Here is a 21,351-nt window from a genome sequence, read left to right as displayed (position 1 = left end):
TCCGCATCCCAGTCCAACACTCCATCCACTGCGCCACCGCCTGGTCAGGCCCAGAATTCTTTTTAAAATGATGTATAAGTCTAGAAATTTCTCATCAGAACAAGAGGCAAGAATTGCAAAGATTTCATTATCTTTTATTATTTTAGAAATATTAACTGTAGGATGATGCTTTTATATATTGATTACAGTTTTTAGCTCCAGGTTTTTAAAATAAAACTATGGTAATTAAGGAAGCAAAAACTACTATTTTACTGGGTTTACTTTCTCCATGTGCAGACAGACCCCAGGTGTGTGAGACATTTAGCCAAGGTTGCTGATCTCCCCAGTGGTGGAGAACTGTTAGAGCACATCGTGTTCTTTTCCCAGGTACGCTGACAGTCTGTTTCTTTTGGTTGTTGGGTGCCTGTCACACTGGATGATGTATGCTTTAAATGGAAATGCTAGGATTATTATGACCTTTGGAAGTTACGAAAGAAAAGGTGTACATGTCAGAAAAATGTAAAATAAAATTCCCTTTATGGGCCCTGGCCGGTTGGCTCAGCGGTAGAGCATCGGCCTGGCGTGCGGGGGACCCGGGTTCGATTCCCAGCCAGGGCACATAGGAGAAGCGCCCATTTGCTTCTCCACCTCCACCCCCCTCCTTCCTCTCTGTCTCTCTCTTCCCCTCCCGCAGCCAAGGCTCCATTGGAGCAAAGATGGCCCGGTCGCTGGGGATGGCTCCTTGGCCTCTGCCCCAGGCGCTAGAGTGGCTCTGGTCGCGGCAGAGCAACGCCCTGGAGGGGCAGAGCATCGCCGGGGCGTGCCGGGTGGATCCTGGTCGGGCGCATGCGGGAGTCCCTCTCCCCGTTTCCAGCTTCAGAAAAATACAAAAAAAAAAATTCCCTTTATACCTCTGAGTGTTAGGTGTTGTTCTGAAATAAAGTGGTCAATATGCGTGAAAGGAGAGTTAAACACATCGTCGTTCTTGGACTGAGTGTACCTGAGATTGTTCTCTTTATTCTCTATGTTGTGTGATTAAGGTGGCTTCTTTCTTTTGTGTCACTTTTGGGCAATTTCCATTGCGTGAAAATGACCAGCTATGTTTTTCCTCTAGAGAAGCTCGTCCACCTAGCTTAACTCAGTGTGGCCAGGTGCGGAGTGCCTCTGTGTTTTCCTGAATGGATTTACTCTGCCATATGGCAGGTTAGTGAGTCGCCACGACAGACTTGTAATGGGAAAGGTCTGTGCAGGAACGATGTGTGTGATCAGCAGATTTATAGATCAGAAAATGTAATCAGGAGGAAGAGTTTCCGGAGTGCCCTGTTTGATGGCTCTCCATGGAGAGAGGGTGCAGTGGGCTTTTTTAGCTTTTTTCTAGTTTGGCTTTTAGTTCCGGCATATTCTCTGCAGCACTGAGTAGACTTCGTAAGGCGTCTGTGTTCTGGTGTCTTGTTGATGTATTCCCATTCACAGAAAGAGTCTCTGTAGGACCTGAAGCTGCGCTGTGTTTCACGTGATAAGAGCTCGGTAGCAATTAAATTCCTGAAGACACATCAAGCCTCCTATTGGCTAAAATGGGGCTCTGCCAAGTTTTGAGTTATATGAAGCTATTCAGATATGATTCAGTGAGTACGGAATCTTTCAAAGGAAACAGAAAGGAAAGCCGAGTGAGCTAAATAAAGATTGTACATCCTGGTATATTTAAGTCTGTGCTATAAAATACTGCAGTCACTAGCCATGTGTGGCTGCTTGGATTTTAATTAATTAAAAGTAAATAAAATTAAAAGTTCAATTCCTCATTCTCACTAGCCGCATTTCAAGTGCTCAGTAGGCATATGTAGCTAATTATAGTAGTACAGTATTAATGCAGATAAAGAACATTTCCGATTGACACACCTGGTGGCGCAGTGGATAGAGTATCAGCCTGCGACACTGAGGACCCAGGTTCTAAACACCAAGGTCTCCAGCTTGAGCACAGGCTCGCCAGCTTGAGCATGGGGTCATTGGCTTGAGCGTGGGATCATAGACATGACCTAATGGTCACTGGCTTGAGTCAAAAGGTCACTGGTTTGGCTGGATCCCACCACCCTGTTAAGGTACATAGGAGAAGCAGTCAATGAACAGCTAAAGTGATGCAACCTCCTGTCTGTCTGTCTGTCTCTCTCTCTCTCTAAAAAAAGCCAATAAAATAAAACAGAGACTTTAGATAGACCCCTTCCTAGACTTTTTTTTTCTTTTTTTCTTTGGAGAGAGGGGAGAGGGAAAGTGGGGAGAAGGAGCAGGAAGCATCAGCCCATAGTAGTTGCTTCTCATATGTGCCTTGACCAGGCAAGCCAGAGGTTTTGAACTGGCGACCTCAGCATTCCAGGTCAACGCTTTATCCACGACACTACCACAGGTCAACTTTCCCAGACTGTTGATTCATCAAGTTTGGAGCCATGACCAGAAGTCTGTATGTATAAGTATCCTAGGGAATTCTGATCTGGTAGGTAGTTTAGGAACTACATTGTGAAAAATGTTAAATTAGAAACTTAGAAATTGCCTCTGTTTATTTTCTTCCCTTCATTCTTTCATTACTTACTTTATTTTGTGTCCACAGTAATTGATTGTAAGCATCTTGTGTATCCAACTTGATTGGTAATAAGTAGAAAAAGGAAAATTTATTTATTTACCATTTAATCTTTTTAATGTGTGTATGACTATAGGAAGTGTCATTCTGGGCTGTGTGGGAAAGTAATTTCTGACAGAGCACCTCTGATTATTAAGAGTTGATCACCCACAAGTCTTGAAATTATAAATGATTAAAAGAAGAAATATAAACACATGATCTCCTCTCTGAAGGATATTACCTCTTTAGAAAATGGGTAAATACAGTTAGAAAAATAATATAGTAGAAACTAAATCCTGATGGTACTCAAACAAAAAGCCATGATCTAACTTGATTGAAAATTATCTAGGTTACTTCCCCTTGTATGATTTGAGAGTTTCTTATATGTACACATGGCCTCTGCCATTTGGAATGGGCAATAAAAAATGGAAAGGATCTTTAATTTGGTCTTGTCCTGTATTTTTGGGTTTTGGCAACAAGACCAGCCGAGGAGGGAATCTGGAAAAGTAGCTAAAACTACCCTGAGTGCACTGGATGTAGAACTTTTCAGGGTGATCCCATAATCATGGAACTGGATTTGCATTTCATAGAACTGACAGTGGGGAAGAAACAGAGGTGAAGGAAGTTCTCTTTATAAGAGGAACTATCTTTAGGTAATTTTAAATACAAGTGCTGGGGGGAAGAAACCTGTCAAGTTTCCAAAGAATAAAGTTTTCTTTTAAAATAATTGTTCAGCATCTTTCCTTGGAGAAATTGCTTCTCTGATGAAAAATATAGAAAAAGCAACATAGGAAGACAAAACACACACACACTCACACACACACACACACTCACAGACTCACTCCAGTTTGCTGCTTCTGTTTTAAAAAGCATTTTCGTGTATATCATGCGGAAGATTTGCTTTTTTCTTTTGTCATGGTAGTTTGGTTAAATAATATAATACTAGTAGCCATTCCACCTTTTGTCCTAAGAGTCAAATCTAATTCCATACTTACCTATCCTTTCAGTAAAGGTCAAGTTTTTCCACCCTTTCTATAAGATGTATAGGTTCTTTTCAAAAAGACACATTATCTTAATCCTTCAGCATTGCTATGACAAAATTACCAAAGACTGGGTGGCTTATAAACAAACACTTATTTCTCACAGTTCTAGAGGCTGGGAAGTCCAAGATCATGGCAGCAAATGCTGTGTCTGGTAAGGCTTCCTGGTTCATAGCCATACACAGCTTTTCACATGGCAGAAGGGGTGAGGGAACTCTTTTATAAGGGCACTACTCCCATTCATGAGAGCTCATCCCATGAGAGTCAACCCATTTATGATCTAATCACCCTCCACCAAGTCCCATGTCTTCATGCTATGACCTTGGAGGTTAAGATGTTAGCATATGAATGAGGGGTGACACACAAACGTTCAGACCACAGCAGACTTACGCTGTGTTATTTAGAGTGAGGCTACCTCCTTTGCCAGGTTCTCTGGACTGGGGGAAATAAAAGTGATACCTTGCAGAGGCCTTTCTTTTTCTTACCTTTATCTTATCCTGTTATCTCTGCTTTGAAATACATTGAGACCAACCTAGAATTGCCTTTTTAATTGAGGTTCTTCTCTCCTATTGGCATTTGAAACACTGTCTCCTCCTCTTGCTTCCCCCTGTCCCTTTCTGCATACAGCCAGCATCTTGATCAGTATGAGATGTAGACGTTTTCTTCCCCAGACATCATCAGTTCAGAAATGGTTTAGAATACAGGTGTCTTTCCCTTGGTGACCAGTTGGGTGCAGTGTGAAATAAGGGTAATGACAGTTTCTAAGGAACACAGAATCAGCCTCACATCAAAATTAGTTGATAAAACAGCCTTAGAAAATAAAAAGTTTCGAATTGGTGATAAGCCCCCATCCCCCTCTAGTATTTTATGATTCTTCCTTTTAGGGAATTTACTTTCTGTAATTCTCATTCACACCAAAATTACTTTTAAAAATTTCCTTCCAAAGGAACCAATTTTGAACAGAAAACTAGTGAGTATTGAGTTGAAACTGCCAGATGCAAACTTTTTCTAGGAAAATACTTTGCTGAAAGCTTTGTTTCTCTCTTTGGGGGTCCCCCGTGCCAGGCTGAAAGAGTGGAGCCTCCTGTGAGACATGGATAGATGCAAACATGTAGGGCGGTTGCGGCTGGCCCAGGACCACTCCATCCTGAACCCTCAGAAGTGGTGCTGCAGGGAGTGCACCACCACGGAGTCCGTGTGGGCTTGTCTCAAGTGCTCGCACGTGGCCTGTGGCCGCTACATCGAGGACCACGCCCTTAAACACTTTGAAGAGACAGGACACCCGCTAGCCATGGAGGTCCGGGATCTCTACGTGTTCTGTTACCTGTGCAAGGACTACGTGCTCAATGATAACCCAGAGGGGGACCTGAAGCTGCTGAGAAGCTCCCTCCTGGCAGTCAGGGGCCAGAAGCAGGACCCGCTGGGGAGGCGCGGCCGGACACTGCGGTCCATGGCCCTGGGCGAAGACGTGTCCCCACCGCCGCGCACTCAAGGACAGCCCCAGATGCTCACAGCTCTGTGGTACCGGCGCCAGCGCCTGCTGGCCAAGACTCTGCGGCTCTGGTTTGAGAAGAGCTCCCGGGGCCAGGCGAAACTGGAGCAGCGGCGGCGGGAGGAGGCCCTGGAGCGCAAGAAAGAGGTGGCGCGGCAGCGGCGGCGGGAGGTCAAGCGGCGGCTGCTGGAGGAGCTGGCCAGCGCGCCTCCGCGCAAGAGCGCGCGCCTGCTGCTGCATGCGCCGCGCGCCGCTGCCCCGCGCGCGCCCTCGGGGGGCCGCCTGCCGCCGCGCCGCGCGCTGGCGGTGGCTCCGGGCGTTACGGGCCTGCGCAACCTGGGCAACACCTGCTACATGAATTCTATCCTGCAGGTGCTCAGCCACCTCCAAAAGTTCCGGGAGTGTTTCCTGAACCTCGACCCTTCCCAGACAGAACAACTCTTTTCCAGGGCCACAAATGGTAAGGCCCCGCTCTCCAGCAGGCGGGTCAGCAGCTCGGTCACCGAGCTGTCACCAAGGAGCGACAGGGCAGAGTCTTGCAAGCGGGATGGCCTCTGCTGGAATGGTGGGGCTTCCATCACCAGGAGCCTAGAACTCATCCAGAACAAGGAGCCCAGCTCGAAGCACATCTCCCTCTGCCACGAACTGCACACCCTCTTCCGAGTCATGTGGTCCGGGAAGTGGGCCCTGGTGTCGCCCTTCGCCATGCTTCATTCCGTGTGGAGTCTGATCCCTGCCTTCCGCGGCTATGACCAGCAGGATGCTCAGGAGTTTCTCTGCGAGCTGTTGCACAAAGTGCAGCAGGAGCTCGAGTCCGAGGGCACAACGCGCCGGATCCTCATCCCCTTCTCCCAGAAGAAGCTTACCAAACAGGTCTTAAAGGTGGTGAACACCATCTTTCACGGGCAGCTACTCAGTCAGGTAGGTGTGTGACCACCCCAGCCCCGACTCTGCCCATGGTATTGGGGGGAGGCTTGTATGTTGGAGCTCTCTGTGCGTGCCTCCTCCAGCTGGTCAGGACTAATGGAGTAGCCAACAGTGGTTATACAATTATTCGTAAGGGAGGGTGGCCATTGTACGCTACACTGTGATGGCATTGTTGGTGAACTTGCAGATTTTCAGCATAACTTGCCATATCGCTTAACACTCAGTGAATGTCTTTAACCTTTACTGGCAATATGGCTGATCTAACATTCTCATAACAACTGAGTACCCACGGTTGGCATGCCATCCGTTGGTCAGTTTAGGAAATTGAACAGTTTGCCTGTAGCCCTGGTTCCACGGTAGCTTGAAAGAGCATGTTTTCTTACTAAATACAAGGAAGGGAAGTGGCTAGGAGGATGGCCAAGGCCTAGCCAGCCTCCCTCCTGTTCCCTATTATCTTTCATTTCCTAGATCTTTAGCCATGTAGCGACGTAAGCAAAGATGCATAGGTAAGGTTTTGTGAGAATACACAGAAAGAAAATTTTAGAGTTAGTTATAAAGGTAGGCAGCTTAAGAGATCAGGTAAGGTTTTGTGAGAATACACAGAAAGAAAATTTTTAGAGTTAGTTATAAAGGTAGGCAGCTTAAGTGATTCAGCTAAAACCTCTACACTATGCTACTGAGGTTTGTGTCTTGGTATTTAGGGTTTTAAAATAATGGTGAGAAGGACAGGAAGAGAAAGTTTGTTTAGGCCTTTAGCATTTGAACGGGGTTTATCCGCATATCTTCTATCCCTGGAGGGTCTGGTCTGGTCATCTGGGAAGGTTATAAAAAGTACGTCTGAGGAGGCCTAATCACAAGGTACTTTGAGGCTCTGTGTGGGGATCAGTCAGTGTAGGGTTCTGTGAGGACCAGGGGCAAAAAGACAGGCAAAGAGGGATGCACGGACGGAGCAAAGTCTGGAAGAGGAAAGGAGAGAGTGTGAGGAGAGAAGCTGCCAGAAATCTGCAGATTCTCCCTTTCAGACGGACTCTGTGGTAACCTGCAGTCTGTACTACAGCACTGAGTCCGGCAGAGCGTGCTTGGTGAGAAGACAGAAAGGCGTAGGTAAAGACCACTGTGCTGGACAGTTTTCCAGTTCCAGCCAGCATCACATAATTAGGAATATATACGGAAGTAAGATGCTGGCATTCCCTTACAGTTCTGTACCATATTTCTCCCATGTATAAGACACACCTTAATTTTGGGGCCTGAAATTTGAAAAAAAAATGTATTACATAAAATTATTGAACTCAAGTTTTATTCATCATAAAATTCATACAACTCCTCATCACTGTCAAAACTCACATCCATTAGCTTTTCCTTGTCTGTGTCTGATGACGAATCACTGTCTTCAACAATGAGTGCAAAATCAAACGCAAAAAAGCAGGAAATGCAAGTAAAAAAAAACTATAACCACTATATAAGACGCACCCAATTTTAGACCCCAGATTTTTCAACAAGGGGTGCGTCTTATACATGGGGAAATACGGTATGTTATTTTAATATATATATTTTTTCATTTTTCTGAAGCTGGAAACAGGGAGAGACAGACAGACTCCCGCATGCGCCCGACCGGGATCCACCCGGCACGCCCACCAGGGGCAATGCTCTGCCCATCCTGGGCGTCGCCGTGTTGCGACCAGAGCCACTCTAGCGCCTGAGGCAGAGGCCACAGAGCCATCCCCAGCGCCCAGGCCATCTTTGCTCCAATGGAGCCTTGGCTGCGGGAGGGGAAGAGAGAGACAGAGAGGAAAGCGCGGCGGAGGGGTGGAGAAGCAAATGGGCGCTTCTCCTGTGTGCCCTGGCCGGGAATCGAACCCGGGTCCTCCGCACGCTAGGCCGACGCTCTACCACTGAGCCAACCGGCCAGGGCCCGGTATGTTATTTTAATATTATAATTAAACTCTTTTTTGGAAACTGTACAGTTAGTTTGGTCAAGTTATGTATCCTGTATAAAGCAAGCAAAAACATACCTGGGAAGCATGGCAATATATAACCTGTAAACCAATCTTTTCATTCTAGGTCACATGTATATCATGCAATTACAAATCCAACACCATTGAGCCCTTTTGGGATCTGTCCCTGGAATTCCCTGAACGCTATCACTGCATAGAAAAGGGGTTTGTCCCTTTGAACCAGACAGAGTGCCTGCTCACTGAGATGCTGGCCAAGTTCACAGAGACAGAGGCCCTGGAAGGGCGGATCTACGCTTGTGACCAGTGTAACAGTGAGTGCCGGTTGCGGGAGGAGGGTGCGACTGGAACTTTAACTTAAGGTACTTCTGGTGCCCCTTTTAGTCACAAGTCACACCGATAATATTGAGTGGTTCTAAAGCATGTTTTAAAGCTTTTTTTTTTCTCCCTTTTTACTGAAAATAAGTATATGGACATTATATTTTTAAAAAACCATGCCAAACCGCCTGACCTGTGGTGGCGCAGTGGGTAAAGCCTCGCTCCACCTAGAAATGCTGGGGTTGCCGGTTCGAAACCCTGGGCTTGCCCGGTCAAGGCACATATGGGAGTTGAAGCTTCCTGCTCCTCCCCCTTCTCTCCCTCCCTCTCTCTCTCTCTCCTCTAAAGTGAATAAAAACAAAAAAACAAACAAACAAACAAAAAAAAAACCATGCCAAACCTAAGAGTGGTGCCCCATTTGACTTCTGCTATGATTGACATTAGCTGTTATCTTGGGAGGTATTTGAAAGTATGGATTCTGAAATGGAGCCTTTGAGAATGTGCATACTTAGCTTCATGGTGCTACAGGGGTCCGCTGAAATTCATGAATATAGTCTGACAGTTCTTATTTAGGCAAAGTTCAGGTGGCAGAGCCTGTTTGACGGCTGTGGTATCAGAATAGTGCACTTCTGTATAGAATTTGTAGATTGAGAATATCAGAAGTGATGCTGAAGATCTGTGCAGGAAGTTCAGGAAAGCCAGTTGTAAGGTGCATTTCCCCGTGGAAGTACAGTCTGCATTTGTTTCTTCACACGCTTGAATGGTTGGCATTTTGGAGGGAGTCAGAAGGAAGTATTTCTTTACGTGGCTTTAATTTCAAAGTGGAACCCTTTCCATGTGGTTACGTGGGCATCTTAATGCAGGGCCCCTCTGTCTTGCCACACTGATGCATAATACTTTTTTAACTCAGCATGTGCAGAAGAAATACAGAGCATATGTTTGGAAGCTCATGTTTGGGTTTTTTGGAATATAAAAATTTGGAAACTAAAATTAATGCATTTGTGCAGAGATCTAGAAATCAACTTGCAGCGATATAGTAGTTTGGACTACACATTTGGGAAACAAAAATCTTATGGTAGTCCTTTCTATTATATTTGCCTTTTTCTTTTATCAATTAGTAAATTGTGGGCAACCTGTTCTCTGTGAAGAATCAGGACAAAAATCAAAATACTTAATATTATTTTGCTATTTTAAAACAAAATTTGAAATGCTGTATTTGGTGAACTGTAGACTTACCTGTCCCACTCCATATTGAGATATAAAGGCAGTGACTTAAATTATCTTATTAGAGCAGTATCAGCTTGTTTGGTTTTTGTTTTGTTGTTTTTTCTGGGTTTTTTTGAAACTGGAAACGGGGAGAGACAGTCCGACAGACTCCCGCATGCACCGACCGGGATCCACCCGGCACGCCCACCAGGGGCAAGGCTCTGCCCACCAGGGGGTGTCGCTCTGCCGTGACCAGAGCCACTCTAGCGCCTGGGGCAGAGGCCAAGGAGCCATCCCCAGCGCCTGGGCCATCTTTGCTCCAATGGAGCCTTGGCTACGGGAGGGGAAGAGAGAAACAGAGAGGAAAGGGGGGTGGGGTGGAGAAGCAAATGGACGCATTGCCCTGGCTGGGAATCGAACCTGGGTCCCCTGCACGCCAGGCCGATGCTCTACCGCTGAGCCAACCGGCCAGGGCCATTGTTTGGTTTTAAATATTGATTCATAAAGCTTTTTACTTGTAAGAAACAAGAGAAGGATGTTAAGAACTTCTTAATTCCATCATTCTCAGACATGATAGATTAGGCAAGAAATACTTGTATTTATTTTTGCAAGAAAGCATTGTTCTTCTGGTTACTAGATGTGTCAGTTCATCAGGATTTCTCTAGACAAGTTCAAATAATAGCAGGGAAGGAAAGCTATGGTAAAGGGATGAGATGAATTGATCTTTTACCTGTGAATTTTCAAAATTATCAGCCTTCCACCTCTCTGTGTGTCCAGCTTAATCAAATGGAGACAGAACTAGTCGATTTCAATTGAATCAGTAATTTCTTTTTCTTTGTGAATTTCATTTTAGGGAAACAAAGCCAGATTCTTTATGGTCTTCATCTTGGCTCACATACCCCCTCTGCTGACAGTGGCAGTCACTGCCAGGGTTCCCAGACAGAGCTGCAATAATTCTCAAAAATCTGCGGGTGAACAGGGGTGTAAAATAAGGCCAGGCCCTGCTTTGAATTTTCTTTCTGTTCATGCCCCCACACGTCATGCCTACCAGCCCTAGTAAATGCGACGGCACATTCATTCTAATGCAATCTAGTATGTGCAGCAGCAGCTCCAGGTCCTATTGTCACAGAAAGCGCCGTGATGCGTCATCTGCCTGTGATTGGCTATCTTTCAGGAGTGGTACAGACAGGAGTTGGAATCAGATCCCAGCTCTTCAGACACTGAGACCATGATATCAACAGCTCTTAATCAGCAGGCACCCCAAGGGGACCACTGACTAATTTTATATTTCCACCCATTGACTGATTTAATTAATAACAGAGCAGTCATCAGTAAATGATTACAGAGAAAGCTTCTAAAGGAAATTAAGAGAACTTTATTTCCATTGTTTATTTGCTGTAATTTAAAAATGCATTTTTCCTAAAATTCAGTGGCTTTAGAAACAAAATTGAGGTCTGAGCACTGACTCTGCTTTGGACTGGGTGACTCCGGCCAGCCTGTCAGCCTTGTCCTGTATGTCCATCCATGTGCTTTCATCCAAGAAACATGTTTTAACAAATATAAAACCATAAAAGACTCTTTTCTAAATATTTGTATACACCACAGTCATATCACACTGGGGGGTGGGAGGAGGGTCTGTTTAAATACTTTGTCTTTTAATAATACTGTGTCCTCTTACCTTTTCCCTAAGCCTGAAATATATGCATTATTCCCCATTTTACAGGAGAGAAAACTGAAATTCAGTTTTGAATAACTTATCCAATAGCATGGGAGCAGAAAATTAGGCCTTTTGGGTGAAAAAAGTTATGTTATGGTACATCATAGTTTAAGTTAAAAGCCATATTCAGCCTGACCAGGCAGTGGCGCAGTGGATAGAGCGTCAGACTAGGATGCGAAAGACCCAGGTTCAGGACCCCGAGGTCACCAGCTTGAGCGCGGGTTCATCTGGTTTGAGCAAAGCTCACCAGCTTGGACCCAAGGTCGCTGGCTCGAGCAAGGGGTTACTCGGTCTGCTGAAGGCCCCCAGTCAAGGCACATAGGAGAAAGCAATCAATGAACAACTAAGGTGTCGCAACGAAAAACTGATGATTGATGCTTCTCATCTCTCTCTGTTTCTGTCTGTCCCTATCTATCCCTCTCTCTGACTCTCTCTCTGTCTCTGTAAAAAGAAAGAATAAAAGCCCATATTCAAAGGCTTAGAACCCCAACATATGCCTCTGTGTGCATGCTGTTATGGTGACCATGCATTTGAGCCTGTTAATAAACCCATGATACCAGGAGTATATCATCCCAAACATATACCAATTTTGGAAATTGCTGATGGCAAACATTTGAAAGTGGATGTATCAGAATTAGGTTTAGTTGCTGGGAAGTCAACTCAAATAACAGTGACTTAGAAGGAGAAGTGATTTTTTTCTTCAGTTATATAAAAGCAGTCTGAAGGCCACTCAGGGGCCATGCTCCTTCCATCTGTCATCTTTCTATCCAAGTTCAGGGCTTCCATCCTCAAGATTACTTAGTGTCCCAAGAGCAATTCCAGCAGTTGCAAACAGTGGGAATGACAAAGGATGCACCTTACCATGGAGTCAGCCTACTTTAAGCTGCCATCCCGAGTGCCACACAACCCTTCTTTTCATCTCTGTAAACTCCGTGGCCACATGCAGACCGGTGAGGCTGGGCACTGCAGTCTTACCAACGGCCACAGAGCTGCCCCAGATCAAGTCGAGGTTCAGGAACTGAAATAGGGAGAATGCTGGTTGAGTGGCAGTTGTTGTCTCTGCCACAGCTGGGAGAGAACGAGACTCACGATGTGTCTTATACCTTCCCAAACCATATAGGCAAACGACGAAAATCCAATCCCAAACCCCTTGTTCTGAGTGAAGCTAGAAAGCAGTTAATGATCTACAGACTACCTCAGGTCCTCCGGCTGCACCTCAAAAGATTCAGGTGAGCTTGCTCTCAGGCGTCCCAGGTGGCTGTGAACTGTGGGAACAGCTGCTTCAAAGGCAAATGGTGAGGGCAAAGGTCTTTGCCTTTGGGAGGGGACGCTGGTTCCTTAGAGACCTTGTGCTTTCCACGGAGATTGGGGCAAGTTGATGGTGGGGCCCAGCAGGACTGAGCTTCCGCTCTCAGGGCCTGTTTGATTGGTTAGCCTGCACCCGGGGTCTGTGCGTGAAGGTTTTCTAGCCTTGCCTGTGCTTAACTAGAGTCATCTTCAGAATAAAGTATGAGATAATCTGTGAAAAGGGCAGGTAGTAAATACATTAAAGATTATTGCCTGAATTGCTTGTTGAAGGATCTGTACTTTCAGGGTACATCATGGAACATTCGCAAGAAATGTATGTGGACATTGATTACCACTGTTTAATTGATGTGAAAACCAAAGCCAGAAGGTTAAGTTTTCTGAGTTTCCAGTTTTACCCACTCCTACCTGTGATCACTTATGCCATTTCGTACTAATGAGAAGTTTATATCCATGTCCTAGGTGGTCTGGCCGTAATCATCGAGAGAAGATTGGGGTCCATGTCGTCTTTGACCAGGTATTAACCATGGAACCTTACTGCTGCAGGGACATGCTCTCCTCTCTTGACAAAGAGACCTTTGCCTATGATCTCTCCGCAGTGGTCATGCATCACGGGAAAGGGTTTGGCTCAGGACACTACACAGCCTATTGCTACAACACGGAGGGAGGTGCGTGTGCCTTACTCTGCAGGGTGGGGGACACGGAAGTGGGTTGGTTTGTCCACGTTTCATTTCTTTCCTTTTATTTCATCTATAGGGGGATATTACATACATTTAAATCCAGCTGAAAGAACTCTGAAAGTCTGATAAAATGTTCAATATATTACGAAGCAATAATATATGATTGCTCTAAAAATGAACAAGAACTGACATGTAAAAGGGCTTAGCACATTATGCTCAGTTAATGTTAGAGGTTATTATTATTAATACTTCTGCTGTGGGCCTCTGTTTCCTTTTTGGTTGTGCAGAAATGTTATGAGCCATCTAACCTCAGGAGACCTACTAGCCTCAGCTCACAATAAAGTTGAGAACGTTTACTGAGCATTTACTGTGTCCTTACTACATTTCTTACCATGGGAGGTGTGGGGGTCCAAGGGTCCCTCCCAGGAAGCTTTCAGTCCTTGTCTGAGAGCAGGCCTCCCAGCTGCTGCCCGGGGCAGGTAGGTTACAGAGGTCTTTTCAGCCCTGGGGGCAGCCAGACGGAGCTCATGAACGAAGCACCTCTCCTTCTTTCTTTCTAAATTCCCCTTGATCACTCTTCTCTATGGACGTTTCCCCTTCCCTCCTCCTTCTCTGGCCCTCTCTTTGCCCTCAGTTTCCTGGCTGTCTTTGTAGAAGGACCTAATGGAATGAAAAAGTCTGAATAAAATGAGGATAGAAATTATTCAGTTGCTATTGGAAGCAGTACAATGTTGGGGTTAAGGCCAGCGGTTACAGGGGAGTCTCTTGGTTTCATTTACTTGTCATCCCCCCAGTAATCAAGGGTTGGCTCTCTTCACACTCTGTCCCTTTCTTCATCTCCTGGACTCGCCTGCTGATTGGAAATATAAGTTGGGTAGTCATCTGCTCTTTCTTTCCTTTGGTTTCCTAGGTTTTTGGGTCCACTGCAATGACTCAAAGCTGAATGTATGCAGTGTCGAGGAAGTGTGCAAAACTCAAGCCTACATCCTTTTCTACACTCAAAGAACAGTTCAGGGCAATGCAGGAATCTCAGAAACCCAACTCCAAGCTCAGGTGCAGCCCAGCAACAACGAGGGCAGACCACGGACCTTCCCCTGAATGGGAGGCACATATCAAAGACTGGCTTGCTGTTAAACTATTGGTGTGTGTACATCTTTCCTCTTAGAGGAAATAAGGTTTACTGCAGGAACAGGTTACGAGGTTTGCCTCACTGGGTCTAGAGCAGGTGTCAGGTGACTCATGTGCTATCATAAAATCTGTAGTCACTTTCTTTTGAATGGATTTAGAAATTCCCTCCTTTGATAAAACAAGTCAAAAGGAGTAACTTATGTGAAGATTCTTTCATCAGTTACTTCTGAATATAGAGGGGTCTGGGTAGAGCAAAGAGGGAGTAAATGGATCATATCCAAGCAGGAGAGCAGCCATGTTTTCTTCCCATTATGTGATTCCCCTGCTGATCAGGACTTCCTTGCAGCACCAGAAGAGTCCTCCTGATGTGAGCAGCCCTGGACAGAGCACGTGAGGAGGGGTCCCGGGCTGGCAGCTTGCTGGATGGGCTTGGCTCCAAGGCAGCAGGTGAAGTCTAAGGAATTGTTCCCACAAAGGAAGTAACCTTCAAGGGTTGAAAACTTGCAGACTAATTTTTGGGAGGATAGCAGTTGAAGAGTGGAATGAGATGATTGGAGCAAATTTCCCCGTGCAAAATGGGAGGTTTTCCAACGTGCCCCCTCCCCCCCACTGCTGCTTATTTAATCATTCCACATCTTCTGAGACTGGCGTGAACATCCCTTCGTTCTAAAGGAGCAGTTCGTAAGGGAAGCAATAAACTGGCACATGACATGGTCTTGGTCGCATGCTGAGCCCAGGGGCACACCTGGCTACCCAGTTCTGTAGCAAATCCCTGGTTCAGGTCAGCTCAAGGTCTAGGGTTTGTTTGGAATTGGTCTTTAGGTCAGTTGTCTGAGGCGGTCTCGGAACTCAGTTGAGGGTGGACGGGAATAGCGGGTGGCCAGGGCTTATCTGAATGCCTGCCACCCGTCCTTGCCCGGTGCAGCGTGCAGCTTTTCTGAGCTCACAGCTCTGTCTTGCTCCTGGAAGGTTAGAACATTATTGTTCACCACAAGGTGCAGGAGCTTTTGCTTTCTCGGGGCTTAGGAATTGGCCCCTCTGTGTCCAAACAGTTTACTGATGGCTCTGGCTTGTTTCCTCCCAAATCCACTAACCCTACAGTTTCTCTACCCAGCCAGCCACAGTCTGCCAGGAAAGCAGAGCGCCCTGCCCTCTACTCCAATGCTAGCAAAACAGAGCTCTTTCTAAACCAGCTCAGTGTCTAAGTGGGATGAAAGTGCCCAGGTGGAAACCTTCCTCTCCAGGTGACACTGAATGTCCCTTCTCAGTCCTTCACTAGATACTCACCAGCACCAGTGAATGCAAACTGTAGCTCTCGTGGTGGGGCTGCTGCTGCCTGCCTCAGCCTGTCATATGAATGCTCATCTTTTGACTGAGTGTATCATATTACTATTTCAATTCAGGTAGCTGTCACTTGAAGGAAGCAGATATGGAAGGGAGTTTGGGGAGGGGTGGGAAGTTGGGGGAAAAGAGGCTAATGACTAAGGGCCGTAGCTTGAGCGCTGTTGATGAACCACATTACAGAACAGGTCCATAGTGTTTGTTCTTTACCTCTTTTGAGATGGACTCTCCCATAGGACCTGCCAGATAGCACTGAGACATGGAGGAAATTCAGACAGAGAATGGCTCACCCTGATAAGGGGGAGTAACGATATTTTAAATTAAGCTTGCTTTTTCCAACACTGTGAGGTTTCTGTAATATTTAGCTTTTATTTGGAAGCGATAGCGTATGGCATTTTTGATGCTATTTGGTTTATATTGTCTGCTGCAGACTTCTTTGTATGGTGTGTGGCCTGGGCTCACTCTCTCCTGGGCACTGTTTTAAAGTGCCCTTTCTGCCCATGCTGCCAGAGGCTCTGGTGTGAAGCTGTGCTCGCTAGGTCCACACATTCAAGTCGGCGTGACTGGTGATGACTTCCTGTGGCAACAGAAAAGCCCACTGACTAAAAGAACCCCAAGAAAGGAAAATAGAAATTGTGCCTCAGCTTTTATTGAATGCTATGTTTGTTACTCTAGAGAACTTACAAATGAAGAAGTAATAGAGCATCTACTTTATCCCTCCGGTCCAGGGGGAAATATTTAAGAAAAATAAACATTTCATGGAAAATTAAAAGATCTTCAAATTTAATTTTAGAAATAGTTTTATACCAAATAGTATAAGGCATATTAAACAGACTAAAACTTTGTAAAAATAAGCGCTTAACTTAGCTGGACACACCTGTATCAAATTAATAAATTTTTAAAAACTGAGTTGGAATAGAAACCACTATCAGAGTCCTCACTGAGCTGCACACTCTTGAAGGTGCCCCTGCAGTCAGACACCTCAGGTACCTAGAGGCAGCAGCACCAGATGCTGTTGAGATGTTAGTATTTATGAAGATTTTTATTAAAAAAGTGTTCCCTGCTACATAAGCCAATGGCAGTTGTAAGGGAAATGTCCCTTTGCCTTTAATTTATTTACATACTAGAAGTAGATGAATTTCTTAGTTGCATCTTACTTTAAATTGAAACATTCTCAAGAGAAGAAAATAAGAACCAAGTAGAAGTTGACTAGATGCTACCAAATCAAACCCAAGATCTCCTAACCAAACCTTCCGGACCTGCCTCTCCCAGACAAGTAGCGTCCCGCTCCAGGAACCCTTAGCAGTCGGCTGGTGTGTTTACTCCCTGCTGTAGCCAGTCAAGATGAATGCACCCGGGCCCTCAAAAAGGATTTTTACCTCAATCTAGCTTGACCTTCATACTTGTGGTGGTCTCAGAGATGAGCACCCATGCTAGCGAAAAAAGATTAGGAATGCCCTCAACAGCTAGAACTTGGAGCTCCTAGGACATGGTGGGCAGAGCTCTTGCCAGCTTTGATCCAGCCCCTCGTAGGCTGAATGGGGCGGTGCCACACTGTAAAGAATTTCCAGATGTCTCTTTAAATGTCATGAATAAAATTGGAAACGGTAGAAGTGTTAATGCGTCCTATGGACTCAATAGCAGAGTTTATTTTTGTTTTTAATGGCAAGGCTTCTAGAGTGATTGTATGAGTTCCCTCCTCTGGCTGTGCTTATATTATAGCTCCATCCAAGTGCAAGAACTAATGGAGCTGGCTGGCAGTGGGCATGGCCCTGGGCAGGCCCCAGCATTAGCCTGAGAGGTCAACGGTAGTGCAGAATGAAAACTTGGTTAGGTGTGGGGGGTGGGATAGGGGTGGGCAGGCAGGGAGGGGGAAATGGAGTTTGTTTTACTTACCGATAAAGCTTTGTGAACTAATTTTATACAATTCATAAAATTTGGTGCCTTGTACCCAATTATGGTTTGCATGGGATTGAACAGATTAAGGAGTCCTTCCTGTCATTTCAAGTGGCAAATTGATCTGTATAAAGGACATTTGTTATCAAGACTTTTTAAAAAGCATTTCCTGTCTCGTGTGTGAAAGAAAATCATTTTTACCAGCAAGATCTGAATTTTACTGTAATGTCCAGAATGTGTATGTGATTACTCATGAAATGTCTGCTTTTCAAGGCAGACTGTGTACCCCATTCTTTTTCACCCTTTGTATGTTCAAAACATTAACTTGAGCCTTTTCAAATCAAGCTGGGAGGGCCACCCCTTCTTAACCATATACTATACCCCACTCTGGGGTTGTATCTTAGGAGTGGAAGGGTTGCTTTTCCAGATGTTTGGGAGAGCACAAACATTCAGAAAAGGCGTTTTTCTAATGCCGGGCAACTTATGGTAGAAGTCAAACAAAAATGGGCCCCCTGAAGTGCTACCTTTGTTAGTTCTGAAGTCCCTATGCAGAACATTTCAGAAAGCAGTGTAGAACATAATCCCCCATATTTGAACCTTTTAGATTGTAAGACAAGCCAGTGCACTGTGTAATATGCAAAAGAGAAGGCTCAAAGAACCCATCCCAGCCCCTTTCCCTGGCACGTGCCAACAGGGATGGTGCTGAGTGGCTGTGGAAGGTGAGGACCCAGTCTGCTTGCCTGCAGGCGGTTGACAGCTTGTCCTTTTACTCCGGCCGGCCGTAAGGTTTCCACTGAGCTCATGAGACTTCACCAAAGGGTGTTTAGTAAGCGCACCACTGAAAGCACATTCAACAATTGGGTACTTCAGCCTAATTACTGGCTTAATTAGGTGAGGAGGTTCTGTCTTTGGAGTAAAACCTTCCTTGGCCACTTAAGTTTTTTACCAGTTGGCTCAGATTCTTTTAAAGTCAGATTAGAGCTGCAAGTGCCTTCCGAATATGACTGAGTTTAGTTTATATTTCCCACATTTAAATGAACCATTCTCTGGTTCTAGAGCTTTGACTTGAACCACCGTGTACTCATTCAACCCACACAATGCCCTAAATATACCATAGCCACTGCAGCACTGAGGGGAATGGTCATTTTTGTGGACCCTTTCCGTACTTACTCCACTGGCATGTTTCCATTTAAAATCTAACTAGGTAGTATAAGGGATTTTCATAATTCTGTGTTAATTAGTGAGGGCTAAAAGTTGAGAGGAGGTAAAACACTTCCCTTGGGGAGAATGTTATGTGTTAGAATAGTGAAAGCCAGCACTTTCATTTATAGAATGATTATTCATGATTTTTGAAATTGTAAATTTGGTAGCGTTGCTAGTCTTACCGCTCTGAGGAATTAAGCCAGTTTAAATGAAAATTTACCTTACCAGCATATGGCTTTACAAACCAACTGACAATGAACACTATTATTTGAAGCTAAAACACTAAATTAAAAAAAATTTTTTTAAATTACAGTTGAAATATAGTAAGACATTAAATTTTGAGTGAAATTTCAGTAATGCTTTTGAAAGCTACCATGTCTTAATTTTTGCTGGGTTTTGATTTATTTTTTTAATCTATTTATTTTCTTTAGGTGAGAGGGGAGATAGGTGACTCCAGCATTCGCCCTAACTAGGATCTACCCAGCAACCCCATCTGGGGACAATGCTGGAGTAACAAGCTATTTTTAGTGCCTGAGGTTGATGCACTCCAAGCAAGCTATCAGTGCCTGGGGCCAAACTCAAACTAATCAAGCCACTGGCTGTGAGAGGGGAAGATGGGGTGGGGGGGATGACCAGACAGCCTCTTTACCTGTGTGCCCTGACCCAGGATGTCCATACACTGGGGCTGATACTCGATCCACTTGCCAGGGCCAGGTTTTGATATTTAATTTTGAAAAGTTTTGTGAACTAGAACTGTTCACAATTATAAGATATGGTAGCAGATGTCAAGGCTTTAAGTTTCGTTGTTATAAAGAACAAGAAGTGCTTGTATTTGTCTTAGCAGTGGTCTGATGCAGGTGGGAAAGAGCTTACATCTATGCTGTGGTTTAAAAATTTCCTTTCTGCCTGACCTCTGGTGGTGCAGTGGATAAAGCATCGACCTGGGAACACTGAGGTCGCCGGTTCAAAACCCTGCACTTGTCTGGTCACGGCACATATGGGAGTTGATGCTTCCTGCTCCTCCCTCCCCCCTCCTCTCTAAAAATGAATAAATAAATAAATAAATAAATAAATAGACAAGTTTAATAAAAAAAAAATTTTTTTTTAAATTCCTTTCTCATAGCCATGTTGGCGTTGATGGCTTCAGACCTAAACCTTGGTCTCATATATGTGACCCTTCTTTATCTTAACACCCACTAAGACCTCAGTCTGTCAAATCAACTAATCCCACTGTAGATTTTTTTTTTTTGACAGAGAGAGTCAGAGAGAGAGATAGAGACAGACAGACAGGAAGAGAGATGAGAAGCATCAATTCTTAGTTGTGGCATCTTAGTTGCTCATTGACTGCTTTCTCACATGTGCCTTGACCTGAGGGCAACAGCAGAGTGAGTGACCCCCTGCTCAAGCTAGTGACCTTTGGGCTCAAGCCAGTGATCACAGGGCTATGTCTATGATCCCACACTTAAGCCATCAACCCAGCACTCAAGCTGGTGAGCCTGTGCTCAAACCAGCAACCTTAGAATTTCGAACCTGGGTCCTCCACATCCCAGTCCGACACTATCCACTGTGCCACTGCCTGGTCAGGCCCACTGTAGACTCTTAATGGGTCTTGGTTTCATGTTAAACCAGCCACAGTCCTGCATTCACTGGCTCAGATTCCTTCCTCCTAACACATGGGGCCTACCTGATTAATACAAGAGAATGGCGCTTTTTAAAAGAAAATATATTAAAAATCTAATATTCAAATAGCTTTCTTAGTGAGATTTATGCTAACAGGGTCAAAAAGGACTATTTTATCCTGTTTAGTGAACATATTGCTAGAAACAACATCTGTGAACTGTAACAATTAGGCCACTGTGGTTCCTTTATACTGACCCTCCTTTCCAGTTCATGTCCCTTAATCCCATACCAGTTCCATAAGGGATTTGGCACAGAGAAGCAGTATTGCTTTAAATGCCTAATAGAGTAAATCAACTAGGAAAATGTTGCCAGGGGAACCTGTCTCTATCTCCACATCTCCTACATGAATCTTTCCAGGCCAGTTCCTTAAATAGCCACTTCCAAAGAACCCCAAACTCCTGGACAGTGGCACTAGCATGAATTTCAGGGCCAGAAAATATCTATTTCCTTGTGAAGGAAGCAGCTTTCTCAAGCAGACAGTTGCTCACTTTAGGGCCCATCGCCCCAGCTTACTTAACACCTTACCTCTACCTGCACGTCACTGCCCTCTTTCTGCCAGTCCATCCCATTCTATTTCAGCACCGATGCCTCCCTGGTGCTGGAAACCCAGCTGGTGCACTGACATGCTATGCAACACCAAATGACTACTTCCCCCAGTAATGCTCAAAAATGAGCTTCATCCTATGTTAACATCAATGTATGGTGGCTACAGTTTCCATTTTTCTTTTAATATGAAGCAAACAACCTCGGTCACAACCTATGTTTGGGGTTTGTTCCTGTTTCTTGCGTGTGAAATATAAATCATGTTTTTATGATTTTTGTAAATCAGCTTTTTACACCGTGTTTTTGTAAGCGGAAGTTTCTTATTAAAAGAATAAA

At 44.9% G+C, this 21,351-nt stretch overlaps 1 protein-coding gene across 9 annotated transcripts in view; it reads left to right on the top strand.

Moving 5' to 3' along the window:
* Window positions 1-17,506, top strand: part of USP49 (ubiquitin specific peptidase 49) — an 80,706-nt gene extending 63,200 nt beyond the window's left edge. For 6 of the 9 annotated variants that reach the window (XM_066244620.1, XM_066244974.1, XM_066244802.1 and 3 more), the window contains 5 exons: window positions 4,693-6,040; window positions 8,108-8,312; window positions 12,360-12,468; window positions 13,007-13,212; window positions 14,135-17,506. In XM_066244620.1, the coding sequence (XP_066100717.1) occupies window positions 4,721-6,040; window positions 8,108-8,312; window positions 12,360-12,468; window positions 13,007-13,212; window positions 14,135-14,322 (2,028 nt within the window). In that variant the 5' untranslated portion in view covers window positions 4,693-4,720 and the 3' untranslated portion in view covers window positions 14,323-17,506. Of the gene's footprint in view, window positions 1-4,692; window positions 6,041-8,107; window positions 8,313-12,359; window positions 12,469-13,006 lie in introns of all 9 variants that reach the window. The other 3 variants (XM_066245061.1, XM_066245234.1, XM_066245139.1) reach the window with 3 other exon arrangements.
* Window positions 17,507-21,351: the final 3,845 nt, after the last annotated feature.

This window comes from Saccopteryx bilineata, chromosome 1 (genome assembly GCF_036850765.1).
Source record: "Saccopteryx bilineata isolate mSacBil1 chromosome 1, mSacBil1_pri_phased_curated, whole genome shotgun sequence".
In the NCBI taxonomy this organism is placed as follows: Eukaryota; Metazoa; Chordata; class Mammalia; order Chiroptera; family Emballonuridae; genus Saccopteryx; species Saccopteryx bilineata.
Note: the sequence above shows the minus strand (reverse complement) of the source record. Positions and strands in the feature narration are given on the sequence as shown.